This window comes from Panthera pardus, unplaced genomic scaffold (genome assembly GCF_024362965.1).
Source record: "Panthera pardus isolate Hobbes unplaced genomic scaffold, ASM2436296v1 HiC_scaffold_17, whole genome shotgun sequence".
NCBI classification, from domain to species: domain Eukaryota; kingdom Metazoa; phylum Chordata; class Mammalia; order Carnivora; family Felidae; genus Panthera; species Panthera pardus.
The window spans coordinates 100,681,939-100,699,185 of NW_026526732.1; the positions used below are offsets into that span (position 1 = coordinate 100,681,939).

Here is a 17,247-nt window from a genome sequence, read left to right on the forward strand (position 1 = left end):
AAAAACAAAGGCATCAGGCAATTCAAATATTTTACCCAAAATACAAGACTCCAAATGAAATTAGGTTGTTAAAAAATAATAAAGTTTAAGAAGTTATAAAAAACTTCTAGATGCTAAGGACAAAGTATGTATTTTTATGTAAGATATCCATGAAAGATGACCAATCTCAAATAATTTTATACTAAGCTAGGATTATTCTTTATGTAGCAATATTTTAAAAGTATAGGATGGGGGTGCCTGGTGGCTCAGTACATTGAGCGTCCGATTCTTCTTTTTTTTTTAATGTTAATTATTTATTTTGAGAAGAGAGACTGCGCGAAGGGGAGTGGCAGAGGGAGAGAAGGAGAGAGAGAATTCCAAACAGTCTCCATGTTCAGGGTGGAGCCGGTGAGCATCAGACTCTCAATATTGGCTTGGGTCATGATCTCAACATCATGAGATGGAGTCCCACATAGCATCACAGAGTGGAGCCTGCTTGGGATTCTCTCTCTCCCTGTCTGCCCCTCCCCCACCTCAAAATTAATAAACATTAAAAAATAAAAGTATAGAATAACTTTTAATGGGCCAAAAGAAAGTTCTAGTGCAATCTAAGTTTAAATCATTACTTAAAAAAAAATTTTTTTAATTTTTTTATTTATTTTTGAGAGAGAGAGAGAGAGAGAGAGCCAGCAGGGGAGGTGCAGAGAGAGGGAGACACAGAATCCAAAGCAGGCTCCAGACTGAGCTGTCAGAACATAGCCTGACACAGGACTCGAACCTGTGAACTACAAGATCATGACCTGAGTCAAAGTCAGACATTCAACCAACTGAGCCACCCAGGTACCCCTAAATCATTATCACTTAATGGGTTTAGAGTTATTCTGAAAATGACTTGAGTTTATTTTTCTAGTGCAATTTCTTTTCCAAATCAGCGAGACTAGCATGCAAACTACCCTGTAGAAGTAATGTGTGTGACTACCTCTGTTCTACGTAATAGTCTATACTCTGGAAACCTAGTGCATTCTACCTTTAAATGCTAAGTGGTTTGAGAAAATCACACAAATACAACTTAGGCCAAACTGTTCATTCTAAATTTTTACCCAGAACATCAATCAAGTTTTTTATCAAAACCAGCAAAAGACCATAATTTTTTTTCACCACTGCCCAAGTTGTTTTAAAACAGGTGAAGTACCTGGCACAGATATAGAATCCTCTGCACACCTGTGACAGCTGCTCTAATGATCTGAGATCCAAGTCACTAGACACCACCCATCGGAAGATGTACATCAGGACCTCCATTGGCAGCACTGCAAAAGAAACCAACCGTTCGGCGACTCTGTTATTTTACCATCTCATTCTCGGTGCAGGTAGCTCTCCGTACTCCCACACATTTGTGAATCACACCCTTAGTACTGCTCAGAGCTGTGCACGCGTGTATTTAATTATCCAAAAGTAATAATGGTTTCTAACATCAAGACACAAATCTTTGTTTTTTTCACTATAGAGCGAATCAGAAGTCACCTTTATAGAGCACCCTTTCCCTCAAAGGATCATTTTACCACCAAGATATATTAAAATACAAGTGTTAGAAAAATAGTCTGATACACACACACACACACACACACACACACACATAAAATCCATATTCCATTCGCTAACACTAAAAACTTATTTTCATCTCCTTGAATCTGGAAAATCCCATAACTAATTAAATAACATTTAACATATGAAAAGAAAAACATTCATTTTTGAACATGTGCCTATCTCAGGCTAAAATGCCTGGTGACACCAATATTCCTCTAATTTTCTTGGACTGCTTCAACACCCTCTTAGATCTTCACTGAACCAAGTTGGACCTCCTTGAATTGTGCTACAAACTGCTTTCTACTTGAGGTTTTGCAAACAGTAATTGTAACTAGCTCTCCCAACATATCTTGAACTAAAGCAATTACCTGGCAAGTTATCTGACCTTGTAAGTCAGGAAACCTTAAATCTCTGGTGAAAGTGTGCCTCGCCGAGTTCTAACAACCTTGAACTCATACCTGATATGTGAGTCTGACTGCTCTCCAGCTCAGGCTGGCACAGTTTGAGCACAGACTCCTGAAACGTGAGCTGCTGCTGGAAGCAGGACAAGAGGTCTGCCATCTTGCTGTCGTCATCATTATCTTCCATGCTGAAAAAGGAGGGAGGTGAATAAACTAAGTGCCTCAGTCCACAACAGAGCTCAGAAACTGAGTTTTCATAGTAGTTTTAAAATCTGCTTCAGAAAAAGTCATCTAAAAGTAAACTATCTTTACTTTTTTGATTTGAAAAAAGTTTATTCTGCCTTGCAAAGGAGTATCATACCCAGTCTTTTGAAGGAAAAAGCAATTTTCATTCTCACCCAGGAAGAACTAGAATTCAGAAGGGCAGGGGCGTGCATGGGTGGCTCAGTCGGCTAAACGTCTGCTTGGTTTCAGCTCAAGTCATGGTCTCACAGTTTCGTGAGTTCGAGCCCATGATGGGCTCTGCTCTGACAGTGCAGAGGCTGCTTGGGATTCTCTGTCTCCCTCTCTCTCTGCCCCTCCCCAACTCATGCTGTCTCCATCTCTCTCTCAAAATAAATAAATAAAAAGAAAAAAAAAAAGAACTAGAATTTGGGATACAATTACTGACATTTAGTCCATTTTATTGTAGAGATTTCTTGAATTAGTGAAAAAGATCATTTCAAATGATTTTAAAAAACTTGTGTAAATATATTCCATACTAGTATGACTATACTCCATTCTAACTGGATAAAAATCAAACATACAGATGTCATCTGTGGTACTTACTTACCAAGGGTTTTGTAACAGATGTGCCTTATCACCCTACCTTAAGAGAGGAAAATATGTAATTTAAAAAAATCTTAGCAGGGTCCACAAATCATCTACCAACATAAACAAATGTGCAGTTTAGAGTTCTGGGAAAAGAAAAAAAAAACCTCTAGCTTTCCATTTTTGCTGAAATTAACCTTAAAAGTGATCAGACTACAAAAAGGCCTAGAGGAAGAGTGAAGTCAAAAGACCAGGAAAGGTTTATTATAATACAACAAAGGCACGTGTGGTTGAGGCCAGATGGACTCAAAGGCTTCTCTACTGACATTTCAGGGAAGGCAAGAAACCAAAACAAAGCCAGGAAAGAGACTTTCAGGGATTACTAGATCAGTAAGAAAACAAAAAAACAAAAGAACAGCTGTATCTTTAAAAAACCTTCATTGCATATGGGCTTGCAGAAAGGGATGGGACAGAAAAGAAATGCTTCTTTCATGTTTTAAGGCAACCTTTCTTAACAGTACCTATATCTATTCATAAAACTGGCTAAGAGCTAGGTCTAAATGACCACCTGAGTTTAAAGACGGTTTAAAAAAGTCCAAATGACTCATTTTGAATATGAACTATTTCACACTGGTAACTCTCACTTGGTGAACAATATACTATTAGCTTCAAAGTTCAAACACACAATTAAGACTGACTTCATTTGGATGTTTTTAATATCCAAAGCCTGTGTGTTAATACTGTAAGCAGTTAAAAAAACAGTGGCAATAAGTACATCATCCATAAGGGGAACTTAATTATTTCATGACAGAGGTAATATAATAATCATTACCAAAACATGATTTTCCTGTGTATTGCTCATTTTAAAAACCTGACATTCCCTGGAAATGCAAGCTGGTGCAGCCACTCTGGAAAATAGTATGGAGGTTCCTCAAAAAACTAAAAATAGGGGCGCCTGGGTGGCTCAGTCGGTTAAGCGTCCGACTTCAGCTCAGGTCATGATCTCGCAGTCCATGAGTTCAAGCCCCGCGTCGGGCTCTGTGCTGACTGCTCAGAGCCTGGAGCCTGTTTCAGATTCTGTGTCTCCCTCTCTCTGACCCTCCCCTGTTCATGCTCTGTCTCTGTCTCAAAAATAAATAAACGTTAAAAAAAAAAAAAAAAAAAACAACTAAAAATAGAACTACCCAGGACCCAGCAATGGCACTACTAGGCATTTATCCAAGGGATACAGGTGTGCTGTTTGAAAGGGACACGTGCACCCCCATGTTTATAGCAGCACTATCAACAATAGCCAAAGTATGGAAAGAGCCCAAATGTCCATCGATGGATGAACGGATAAAGAAGATGTGATATATATATATACAATGGAGCATTACTCGGCAATCAAAAAGAATGACATCTTGCCAAATGCAACTACGTGGATGGAACTGGAGGGTATTATGCTAAGTGAAATTAGTCAGAGAAAGACAAAAATCATGACTTCACTCATATGAGGACTTTAAGAGGTAAAACAGATGAACATAAGGGAAGGGAAACAAAAAGAATATAAAAACAGGGAGGGGGACAAAACAGAAGAGATTTATAAATATGGAGAACAAACAGAGGGTTACTGGAGGGGTTGTGCATGGGGGGATGGGCTAAATGGGTAAGGGGCACTAAGGAATCTACTCCTGAAATCATTGTTGCACTAGATGCTAACTAATTTGGATGTAAATTTAAAAAATAAAAAAATAAAACAAGTTAAAAAAAAAACAAAAACCTGACATTCTCTAATGGGTACAGACACTCCTCCCTTCTCATTTCAGCAAATTAAGCTTTTAATGATGGATTAAGCCAAAAACAGTTTTATAGAATTGTTTTGCAAATAGCTTCAAAAGTACTGGTTTAAAATTCTCTTGAGCTCTGTCCATATAAAACTATCAATGCCACTTCATGACTTTCCTGCAAGTGGCATCTGTCCAAAGAAACAGTTTCTTTCCTGTACCTGTGCTTTTAAGCAAATGTTACAGTCTCAATGTCCTCCTAGACACCTTAAAAGAATAATAAAGTCCTGTTATAATTCAGCATTTTCTTAATAAAATGAAAAACCTTTTTTTAAAAAAATGTATAGCTTCTAACATATAAAAAAGGAGAAAGACTAGTTTGATGAAACCCCGTGTACACATCACCCAATTTCGACGATTATTAACATTTTGTCAACTTTGGCCTGTTACATTTTAATAGGTTTGACTTTTTAAAACAGGTTTCAGAAAGCTGAAATGTGTCTTTTAATTTACTTTCAATAATCACTGGTTTTACTTAAAAAACAAAACAAAAAACTCTTGTTACCTTGTCTTCGTTATATCTGCCTAAAATGTGCATTTCTATATTTTAATCTTAGTATTTCCCTAACTAAAAAAAATTCTACAACTGTATAAACAAGTCTTTATACTAAAGACTATATAATTCAACAGAATTACCACCATCTTCTTATCATGTTAAGAGTCAACAGGGCAAAGATGCTTAACTTTAACAAACTCTATGTATTACTGTCTATCGAATTATATACGCACTAGCTGTTTCCAACGCCATCACCATCTGGAGACCGGGTATAAGTAATCTTGAACTCTATATCAGGTACAAGTTGCATAGCCCTACGATAAAACTTGATGGCTAAAAGAAGAAATAAAGCTAAATTAGCTATGACCGCACATTTTTGTCATTTCCTTTACCTGTAACTGTGGTTTAATTTGGTAACTTTCTTTACAAAGAGCCAAATTCCTTTTTTTCTGTATGCAATAGTTCAATGAACAAACTTATTTCCAAACCTCACTACTCAGAAGTAACCTTTCCTTTTTCTAAAGCTAACACATTATACAGGCTTAAGGATGCTGTATTTCATTCACTCTTCGCTTTTTCCCACATTTTCCCACAGCCTCTTAAGCATTGTTAGAAGTGATCTTAAGTGGTTGTCTTTCTTGGGCTTTGAAAAAGCAATTGTTGTAGCCCCAAGAAAAACACTTTTAAGCAACCTTTTCTTTCTAGGTTGCAGAGTTGAGGATAATCAAATGCTTCCTACTAGGTAGAATAAAGAGGTTTTTTTGAATTTAACCTTCAAATCCAACTTCCTTTAATCAAGCTATTATTTAGCTAAATAACCTTTAAAAGCTACTTTTTTATGAAGTTCCTGGCCAGGTGGTTTAGAGCTGTAATACTTAGTAATCTCTCCCACAAAGCTATACCAACAGAACTTGAGACTTCAAAAGCCTACCAGCTCTTTTTCCCTTAGATGGAGTCTATTCAATTCAATATATTCTGCTGTGTTCTATCACTCTGAGTGAATTACTATACACTAAGTGGAAATGGGACTCTCACAAACTAATGAAGACTGTAGAGGGCTTTCACCATTTGGGCTCTTTTAATATCTCAGGGTAAAAATATCGCTAGAAGAAATGTGCAAATAAAATGCAGTAATCCTGAAAATGTTATTTTTGGGGCATTTTCAAATAATTAAAGCAAAGCATCTTTCCCACACCCCAATTATCAGCTTTACTTTCACAAAATGGAAGCCTACTTACATGCCTAATACAGTAAAATGCCCCATCACTTTATTTATGCATTTCTAATGGATTAATAAGAGACAATTAAAGCTGACAATTATTCCTTTGTGTAAATGTAAATTAGAAGATAGGTTCTTGAAACTATCTTTTATATTCTCCTCCTCTGAAGTCATTTTCATCCATAAAAGAATACCCTGTTTTTAAATGAGAAACAATTATTTTTAAGACTTTAATAATGAAGAATTAATAAATAGTAAAACCTAAATGTAGACCAATATGATGATGTGTCACAGCAATATTCTGGAAAATGTTACACAGAAATATAATTTTTAGTTTTGATTTGTTAAAAAACAATTTCAAATATAAGGTGACTGATGTTTATATACCAAATATAGTCTAGTTAAAAAAAGAATTGGTCAATAAGAGCTGTTATTCAGAAATGTCATGACCATATGATCCTGGGCCCTGAGTTTTACCTTCATAGAGAGCTCCATTCTGTTCTTCTTCTACTGCTTTTAGGAAGAGTTCTCGAGCCTATAAAAATAGTGAAATGCAATTTTTGAAAGTCTGTATTAAAAATGAGTATGCATGTGGGAATGCAAGCTGATGCAGCCACTCTGGAAAACAGTATGGAGGTTCCTCCAAAAACTAAAAATAGAACTACCCAGAACCCAGCAATGGCACTACTAGGTACTTATCCAAGGGATACAGGTGTGCTGTTTCGAAGGGACAGAGGCACGCCCATGTTTATAGCAGCACTATCAACAACAGCCAAAGAATGGAAAGAGCCCAAATGTCCATCAGTGGATGAATGGGTAAAGAAGATGTGGTATATATATACAATGCAGTATTACTCGGCAATCAAAAAGAAGGAAATCTTGCCATTTGCAAATATATGGATGGAACTGGAGGGTATTATGCTAAGCGAAATTAGTCAGAGAAAGACAAATATCCTACGACTTCACTCATATGAGGACTTTAAGAGACAAAACAGATGAACATAAGGGAAGGGAAACAAAAATAATATAAAAACAGGGAGGGTTGGGGCACCTGGGTGGTTTGGTCGGTTAAGCGTCCGACTTCGGCTCAGGTCATGATCTCACGGTCCGTGAGTTCGAGCCCCGCATTGGGCTCTGTGCTGACAGCTCAGAGCCTGGAGCCTGTTTCGGATTCTGTGTCTCCCTCTCTCTCTGCCCCTCCCCTGTTCATGCTCTGTCTCTGTCTCAAAAATAAATAAACGTTTAAAAAAAAAATTAAAAAGAAAAAAAAAACAGGGAGGGGGACAAAACAGAAGAGACTCATAAATATGGGGAACAGGGTTATGGGAGGGCTTGTGGGAGGGGGGATGGGCTAAACGGGTAAGGGGCACTAAGGAATCTACTCCTGAAATCTTTGTTGCACTAGATGCTAACTAATCTGGATGTAAATCTAAAAAAATAAAAAATAAAACAAATTAAAAGATAATAAATTAATTAAAGCCACTTTATTTAATAATAAAAAAAATGAGTATGCATGGCAGAAGGGCAGTCTTGCCAACAAATAGTGCCAGAACAATTGGACATCCACAGGCAAAGTAATGAACTGTGACTTAAACCTCACATCTTACATAAGAATTAACTCAAGGGGCGCCTGGATGGCTCAGTCAGTTGAGCGTCCGACTTCAGCTCGGGTCATGATCTCACGCTCTGTGAGTTCAAGCTCCGCGTCGGGCTCTGTGCTGATAGCTCAGAGCCTGGAGCCGGCTTCAGATTCTGTGTCTCCCCCTCTCTCTGCCCCTCCCCTGCTCATGCTCTGTCTCTGTCTCAAAAAAAATTTTTTTTAATTAAAAAAAAAAAAAAAAGAATTAACTCAAAAATGGATCACAGACTTAAATGTAAAATATAAAACTTTCAACTTTTAGGGAAAAAAAAATCTTGGAGATTTATGGCTGGGCAGACAGTTCTTATACTCAATTCCCAAAGCATAATCCATAAAAGGAAAGGATGATAAACTGGATCTCATCAAAATTAAAAACTTTTGCTCTGTGAAATACCCTGAGGATGCAAATACAAGCTACAAGCTGAGAGAAAGCATTTAAAAGCCACGTATTCAACAAAGGACTGTATTTAGAATGCATAAAGAACCCTCAAAAACTTAACAGTCAAAACACAAGCAATACAATTAGAAAAGACAACATATTGTACAGAGAGGATATAAAGATGGCAAACAGCACATGAAAAGGTATTCAACATCATTAGCCATCAGGGAAATACAAATTAAGATCACAATGAAGTATCACTACATACTTATCAGAATAGCTAAAACTAAAAAGTAACGACAACACCAAGGGCTGACAAGGATGTGGAGACCGTGGGCCACTCATACATTGCTGCAGGGAACATAAAATGGTACAGACACCCTAGAAAACAACTGGGCAGTTCCTTTTAATCAAACAGGCACTTACCATACAACCCAGCAATTGCACTGTTAGGCCAGAAAAATGAAAACTTACATTCATGCAAAAACCTGTACATGAATATTCATAGCTGCTCTATTAATAGCCAAAAACTAGAAACAACCCAAATGTCCTTCAGCCGATGAATAACCAAATTGGGGTATACCATACCGTGCAATACTACTGAGCAAAAAAAGGGAACAAACTACCATTACACACAAACATGGATAGATCTCAGGGGAATTATGCTGAGTGAAAAAAGCCCACCTCAGAAGGTTATACACTAGATGATTCCATTTATACAATATCTTTTGAGTATCAAAATGATAGGAATGGAGATTAGTGATTGCCAGGGGTTATGAATGGTCAGGGGAAGGGGGAAGGGTACAACTATAAAGGTGTTGACAGAGAGAGCCCTGTGGTGCCAACAGTTCTTTATCCTGATCATGGTGGTGGTTAAAGGAAGCTACACATGTAATAAAACTGCATAGAACTATTTACATACATACATACATACAAAGAAGTGCTTATAAATTTGAGAGGTCTGAATAAGCTCTGTGCATTGAACCAACGTCTATTTCCTAGTTTTTGATATTGTACTATAGCTATGTAAGATGTCGCCAACACGGGACCTCCCTATACCTGTTTCTGTAACTGTTTCAAAATAAAAAAACAAAACAAATATGGAAGTTTTTAGTTATCATGGTAATTTCAATTATTTACTGGCAAATCACTTGTAAGAAAAATTGATGTAAAGATGATAGCCTCTATGGAATAGGAAAAATGGAAAGCGTGCTGTGCCTAGTTCACGTAAGTAGCAGCATTCAAAATTTTTTCAGTGTGAGCACTTTCAAAATTTTCCAGAATAAGGAAATAATTAATGCATCATTATACATCTGTTCAACACAAATTTTAACAAAATACTGCATTAAGACCTTTGCAAAGGTATTAACATTTGAACAAGTTTTTTCTCTTTTAGTGCTTCTGCTAATAAATTCAGAGGCATCAATCTTTTAGAAACCAAATGGATCTCAGGGATCTATAAATTGCCAACGACAGTTCCACGAACATAGTGTACCTCCAGAAAGAAGCCCATGAATGGTGGTATCATCCAAAGTACCTAGAAGCAGAAGTGAAGGATGGACATACTGGTATACTTTCACACATGAGGAAAAGTTTTGTTATAATTATAAGTTATGTGCTTATTTCACCAGAATACAACTATAATGATCACTTGCTTAAGACCACGCAAATTCTCATGTGCAACTGGAAAAAAAGTTACTTTGTCACAATGTCCATAATACTTAACTTTTCTTCCTTTGCCAGTTCTTGCTTTCCTTTGGTGTCTGCTTTCAGTAAAGAGCCTTTTGCTGCTGCTCTACAAGGCCGAGTTTCTAAATTGCTAGAGCCTACACCTGGAGCAAGTTCAAACATCCACTGAGCTCGAAACATCTGGAGTTGTGCCTAAGGAAGGAAAAAGTACTTTAGGATTCATTAAGGAAGAGTAGCTTAGCTCTGAACAATTTATCAACAGGTCCAACATCAATTTCCATATAAATAATAGAAGACTAGAAAACATGGTCTTTTAAGTTACTAATATCCATTCGACACGTTATTTTCTAAGATAATGTTCTGCTTAAATCTTTAAAAAAATTATGAAGAGTCACCTAAGTTTGTCTATATAGGAAAAATCTAATGGTATCAGAAAACCAAATTCTGTTGAGCTGAAAAGAGAGGCCATCACCTAGGGGCTGAACTTAGAAGCTTTCAAACATTTGTTACCTGGAATACATCATCTACTAGATATGAAAAGTGCTGTTAAAAATTCTCTAGTTGAACCTAAAACCTTTCTTTCAATAGCCATTCTCTTTTTTAAAAAGGAACTATTGGGGCGCCTGGGTGGTGCAGTCGGTTAAGCGTCCGACTTCAGCCAGGTCACGATCTCGCGGTCCGTGAGTTCGAGCCCCAAGTCAGGCTCTGGGCTGATGGCTCGGAGCCTGGAGCCTGTTTCCGACTCTGTGTCTCCCTCTCTCTCTGCCCCTCCCCCGTTCATGCTCTGTCTCTCTCTGTCCCAAAAATAAATAAAAAACGTTGAAAAAAAAAAAAAAAGGAACTATTTTCTCTTATATATGTAATAGGAATTTTTAAATACAGAAAAAAAGTGAAGTTCCCATTTGTGGTAGACTGCTGTGCTGCCCAGATCCCTTTAGGAATGAAGGCACTGATGAGCCCACCTGCTGGGACTAATACTGGGACTAATACAGAAACAGCCCCCAGCTAGCTGTCAGCCCTTTCAGGTATTGCCTCAGCAAGATTACACCCCTTCCCAGGCAATCCCTACCCAATGACTACCAATGGCTATTAAGTCTGAAAGGCTCTGGTTCCTCCATTCTGAGAACTACAGAATTGACTAAGGCCAATTCTTCCCTCCCTCTCCCTTCCATAGGTGTTGATCCCAAAAGCACTCCCCAGTAAACCTCCCTCATCATAATCTCCACCTTCAAGTCTGCTCTCTGGGAACCCAACTGGCAATGTCCCTCGTCCCAAAGAAGACCATTATCAACAGGACTGTGTATACTATTCCTAGTTTTTTTTGAAGAGGCATATATAAAATACATGTTTTTAAAATAATTTTTCTTGCCATTCTGTTTTAGTTCCCACCCTCCTACTTCTAACCCAAAACACATATACCTCTAACCTATAGAGTCTTTAGTAGCACTGAATGTCTATTAGATGACACATTTCATATAAGTTATCACAAAGTTTTAAATTCAGTAAGATATATTTATCTAATTACAATGAACATTTTTCTATTTCAGTGCACAAGGATTTACCCCATCCTTTTCAATGACTACAGTGTATTTCACTGTTTGAATTCACCATTACTTAACACAAGCGATGGATATTTATGGTTTTATTCAATTTTTTCATAAAACTGTTGTAAAAAAACATTTTTGTACATATGTATGTACTCAGTTTACTCATTATTTTCTTAAGATTAATTTTCTGCAATGTATGTTTTTCATTTTGTTCCATCTTGCTAGTCTGTCCCCCCAAAAAGTTGTAGCAGCTTATACATCATGTGCACTGGTTAAGTGTTCTCCAAGACTGAACAACAATGGGCATTGTTCACCAATCTGATTGTTTTAAGAAAACACCAGTGTAGATCCAATTTGTATTTTAAAAACTATGAGACCAATAATCTCTTCAAATATTTAATAGCTATTTGTATTATTTTTCCATTAGCTATCCATTCATATCTATCTTGTGTCCCTCTTACTAATTTATAAGGATGTTCCATATACTGAGAGTGGGTATCAATCATCTGCCTATATGTGGTAAATAGTTTTTCTAGCTGATCATTTCTCTTGAATATATGTTTCTTCTACATATAGGTTTTAACTTTTAGGTGGTCAAATCCATCAATCTTTATAAGGTGATGGGTTTTGAGTTATGCCTTATATTTTGTTCTGTTTTTTTGTTTCTATTTTTAAGTAGGCTCCACACCCAGCATGAAGCCCAATGCAGGGCTGGAGCTCACAACCTTGAGATCAAGACCTGAGCTGAGATCAAGAGTCAGACACTTAACTGACTGAGCCACCCAGGCACCATGAGTTATGCCTTATTTTGAACACTTTAAACTCATAAATCAAACTATGTAACAGCAATTATTGTCATTTTCAACATGAGTACTCAGAATTTTCCAGAAGGAAATAATTAATGTATTATATATTTTGTTCAATGCAGAATATTATAAAATACTGCATTAAGATCCTTGCAAATGTTAACATTTGAACAAGTTTTCCTCTTTTGGGTTTCTGTTAATAAACTGAGAGGCCAAGTGAAACTCCAGGGTCCATAAATTACCAACAAGAGTTTCATGAAGATAGTGTACCTATAGGAAAGAAGCCCATGAGGAGTGGGGGTATCATCCAAAGTACCTAGAAGTAGCAGTAAGGGATGGATAAACTGGTTCTGCTGTTTGTGGACGATGGTAAGTGGGAGGATCCTGAGCTCACCTCCTCTAATGGACACACCAAGACAACAAGTATATCTACTGCAATTAATTCTAAAAATGACCTGAAGATGCAGAACAGATCTTCCACAGCTAGTTGGAGAGAGAAGGACACATTGAAAAGGGTAGGAAGAACAGAGACACAGTTGGAAACCAAATCCCCAGGGTAATTAACCTCTAACAGGAGGGATATCGCAAGCACAGAGGAGCAAGGGGATCACCCCACAGCAAGCACTCCCAGCCCTGGGAAGATGAGTCCTCATAACATCTGGCTTTAAAAATCCTGAGGCCTAACTCCTGGAGAGTTAAGAGAGCTACTGGATGAGTCTCCACCCTTAAAGGGCCAGCACACTAAAAACCCTACCAGCAAATCGCACAGAAGCAGCACTTTGAAAGTGCCTAGGGTATGCATGAAAGTATTTATTAATTAATGCCAGGACATGTGCCAAAGATGCAGGTACCTGCAGGAGAGTTCTCCTGGAACAAAAGTGCTAATGGGTGCCATTTTTCTTCCCTCCCCCAGTCTGAAGAGCTAGAGACATGCAAGAAGCAAATTCTAACACTATCCGTCTCCCTTGCTAACACTTGTGTGCCCGGCAGCTGCATTTCCCTGTAGACCTCCCGTCGAAAATAGTTACATTTTTCTCCCATTTTTCTCCCGTTGAAAATAGCTACAGCCAGCAGGCAGCCCTGGGCAGGACCAGCACCCCTCCAAAGTGACTCCTTTCGTGGGAATGGAGGGAGATACCCCACAAAAATAACACTTCAATTCCTGCAGCCAGGATCTTAGCTGGCTGTGCTGCGAGAAGCCGTGCCCTTTGGTGTGCCTGCAGCTGTCAGTAGCAGTTAATTGCAGACAGCCAACATGAGGACTGACTCCACCAACTGTAAAGTCTATAGCAGCTACAGTCGGGCATCTAACAGCACCAAGAGCAAAACCCGTCCAGTGCACCTATAGCAAACAGCAGATTACTGAAACCAGCTGGACCTGGAACACTCCAACCTATCAGTATGCCCATATCAATCACAGCTCAGCCACAACAGGAGGGCACAAACAGCCCACACAGAGGACACTCATGGGACTGCCTGGTTCTGGTGACCAGGGGATTGAGCTACAGAGCATCTCAGAACCTCTTCTATACAAGGCCACTACTTTAATGTTTTTTTTTTCAGAGAGAGAGAAAGAGAGAGAGCGCACGCGCGCGCACACACACACACACACACACACACACAAGCAGGGGACGGGCAGAGAGAGGGAGACAGAGGATCCAAAGCAGGCTCTGAGCTGTCAGCACAGAGCCAGACACAGGGGTTTAAGCCCGCGAATTGCGAGATCATGACCTAAGGCAAAGTTGGATGCTCAACCAACTGAGCCACTCAGACTTCCCAAGGCCACTACTTCAAGACTAGGACATGTAGCTGACCTACCTAACACAGAGAAACAGAGACAAAACGAGGAGACAGAGAAAAATGTCCCAAATGAAAGAACAAGACAAAAATCACCAAAAAAAAGAGCTAAATGAAACCAAGATAAGCAATATGCCTAATAAAGAGTTCAAAGTAATGGTCATAAAGATACTCAACAGGGGCACCTCAACTAAGCGTCCGACTTCAACTCAGGTCATGATCTCACAGCTTGTGAGTTTAAGCCTCGCGTTGGGCTCTGTGCTGACAGCTCAGAGCCTAGAGCCTGCTTTGGATTCCGTCTCTCTCTCTGTCCCTCCCCTGCCCATGCACCATCTATCTGTCTGTCTCTCTCTCATATAAATACTTAGAAAATAAATAAATAAAGATACTCAACAGACTTATAAGTGTATGAACTCAGTGAGAACTTCAACCAAGAGATAGAAAATATAAAAAAGAATGAATCAGGGGTGCCTGGATGGCTCAGTCGGTTAAGCGTCCGACTTCAGCTCAGGACATGATTTCATGGTTCATGGGTTTGAGCCCTGCAGTGGGCTCTCTGCTGTCAGTGCAGAGCCTACTTCGGATCCTCTGCCTTCCTCTCTCTCTGTAGCCCCCACTGCTTGCGTGCGCTCTCTCAAAAATAAATAAACATTAAAAAAAAAAAAAGAACCAAAAAGAGCTGAAAAACTCAGTAACTGAAATGCAAAATACATTAGAGGGAATAGCAGATTAGAGGACACAGAAGAATGGGTCAGTGATGTAATGAAAAGCAACCAAGCCAAACGGAAAAAAAGAAATATTAAAAAATGAGAATAGTTAAGGGACCTTTGTAACATCATCAAGTGTAACATTATTTGCATTATAGGGGTCCCAGAAGGAGACAGAGAGACACAAAACTTACTTGAAGAATAATAGCTGAAAAGTTCCCGAATCTGGAATGGGAAACAGATATCCAAGTCGAGAAAGCACATATTGCCCCAACAAGATGAACCCAAGGAGGTCCACACAAAGACACATATTAAAAACGGCAAAAAGTAATGATGAAGAGAGAATCTTAAAAACATCAAAACAAAACAGTTACATACAAGAGAAACCCCATAAGGTTATCAACTGATTTTTCAGCAGAAACTTTACTAGAGGCTAGAAGGGAGTGGTATGCTCTATTCAAAGTGCTGAAAGCAGGGGGGCCTGGGTGGCTCAGTCAATTAAGCCTCCAGCTCTTGATTTTGGCTCAAGTCATGATCTTGTGGTCATGAGATTGAGCCTCTTATCAGGCTCTGCACTGGGTGTAGAGTCTTCTCGAGATTCTCTCTCTCTCACTCATCCTTTGCCTCTCCTGCACTTGTGCTCTCTCTCAAAAAAATAAAAAAATTAATTAATTAATTAATTAAAAATTAAAAAAAAAAGTGCTAAAAGGGAAAAACCTACAACCAAGAATACTCTACTCAGCAAGGCTATTACTCAGAATAGAAGAGATAAAGAGTTTTCCAGACCAAAAAAAGAGTTAAAGAAATTCATCACCACTAAACCAGCCTTACAACAAATGTTAAAGAGAATCCTTTAAGTGAAAAGGAAAGGCCATAACTAGAAGATACTGATAGAAAAAAAATGCACCAGTAAAAGCAAACATAGTTAAGGCAGTAGATGAATCACTTATGAAGCCAGAATGGAGGTTAAACAATAAAAGTGATAAAATCAATCGTACCTATAAAAAAAATTAGTCATGGGATACACAAACTAAAAAGATGTAAAATATGGCATCATATGCAAAAAGCAGGGGACAGGGAATGAAGATTTAGTGCTTTTAGAAAGTGTTTGAACTTGGGGGGCCTGGGTGGCTCAGTCGGTTAAGGATCTGACTTTGGCTCAGGTCATGATCTTGCGGTTTGTGAATTCGAGCCCAACGTCAGGCTCTTTGCTGACAGTCACAGCCTGCAGCCTGCTTCAGATGCTGTGTCTCTCCCTCTCTCTACCCCTCCCATGCTTATGCTCTCTCTGTCTCTCAATAATAAATAAATATTAAAAAAATAATAATTTTTTAAGTATTTGAATTTATATAACTATCAATTTAATATAGACTGGCACAAACATAGGATATGATATACAAACCCCCTGGTAACCACAAATGAAAAAACCATAATAGACACACAAAAAATAAAGAGTAAGGAATCCAAACATAACATTAAAGAAAGCCATCAATCACAAGAGAGCAAGAAAACAAGAAAAAAGAGAGAAAATACAAAAACCCCAAAACAATTAACAAAATGGCAATAAGAATATACCTAACAACAAGTACTTTAAATGTAAATGGACTAAATGCTCTACCGAAAATACAGGGTGGTGAATGGTAAAAGACCCACCACCTATATGCTGCCTACAAGAGACTGACTTACAAGAGACTCACTTCAGAGTCTGGAAGATGGCAGCAGAGTGGGAGGACTCTAGGATCACCTCATCCCACAAATACAACTAGATAACTATCAAATCATCCTAAATACTCCAGAAATTGAGCCGAAGACTGGCAGAACAAGCTCCACAACTATGAAGAAGAAGCCACACAGAAGAAAGTAGGAAGTGCTACAGACACAGTGTGGAAGATAAACAGATGGTGGCCACTGCAGTGGGGAGGGAGCCCCGGTTGTGGAGAAGGGCAAGAGGCAGAGTAACAAACAGGGGAGAGCACAGAGTGGACACCTACTACCTAACTTGCTTATACCAAACCCCAGCACCCCATGCTCCAGAGAAATGGGTTCAAAATCAAATGGCCATCAACTTAATATAGACTGCTATATGCAGAAGAGGTTATAAACAAACCTAATGGTAATCAAAGATCAAAAACCACTAATAAATATATAAAGAATAAAGAGAAAGAAATCTAATGTATCATTAAGAAAACCAACAAACCATCAGACAGACAAAAAAGGATCTGAAAAAAATCTTCAGAAACCACCAAAGAAAATATAAAATGGCAATAAATACTTATCAATAATTACTTTGAATGTAATAAACACTCCAATCAAAATGCACAGGGTGACAGAATGGATAAAAAAACTAGACCCATCAATATGCTGCCTACAA

General features: G+C 38.4%; 1 protein-coding gene across 2 annotated transcripts in view; it reads right to left on the reverse strand.

Moving 5' to 3' along the window:
* Nucleotides 1–17,247, reverse strand: part of FBXO9 (F-box protein 9) — a 46,645-nt gene that overhangs the window by 17,321 nt on the left and 12,077 nt on the right. For both annotated transcript variants that reach the window (XM_019457421.2, XM_053904798.1), the window contains 5 exons: nt 10,056–10,211; nt 6,790–6,847; nt 5,327–5,426; nt 2,022–2,152; nt 1,172–1,286 (listed from right to left, as the gene is read on the reverse strand). In XM_019457421.2, coding sequence (XP_019312966.1) covers nt 1,172–1,286; nt 2,022–2,152; nt 5,327–5,426; nt 6,790–6,847; nt 10,056–10,211 — 560 coding nt within the window. The remainder of the gene's footprint in view (nt 1–1,171; nt 1,287–2,021; nt 2,153–5,326; nt 5,427–6,789; nt 6,848–10,055; nt 10,212–17,247) is intronic.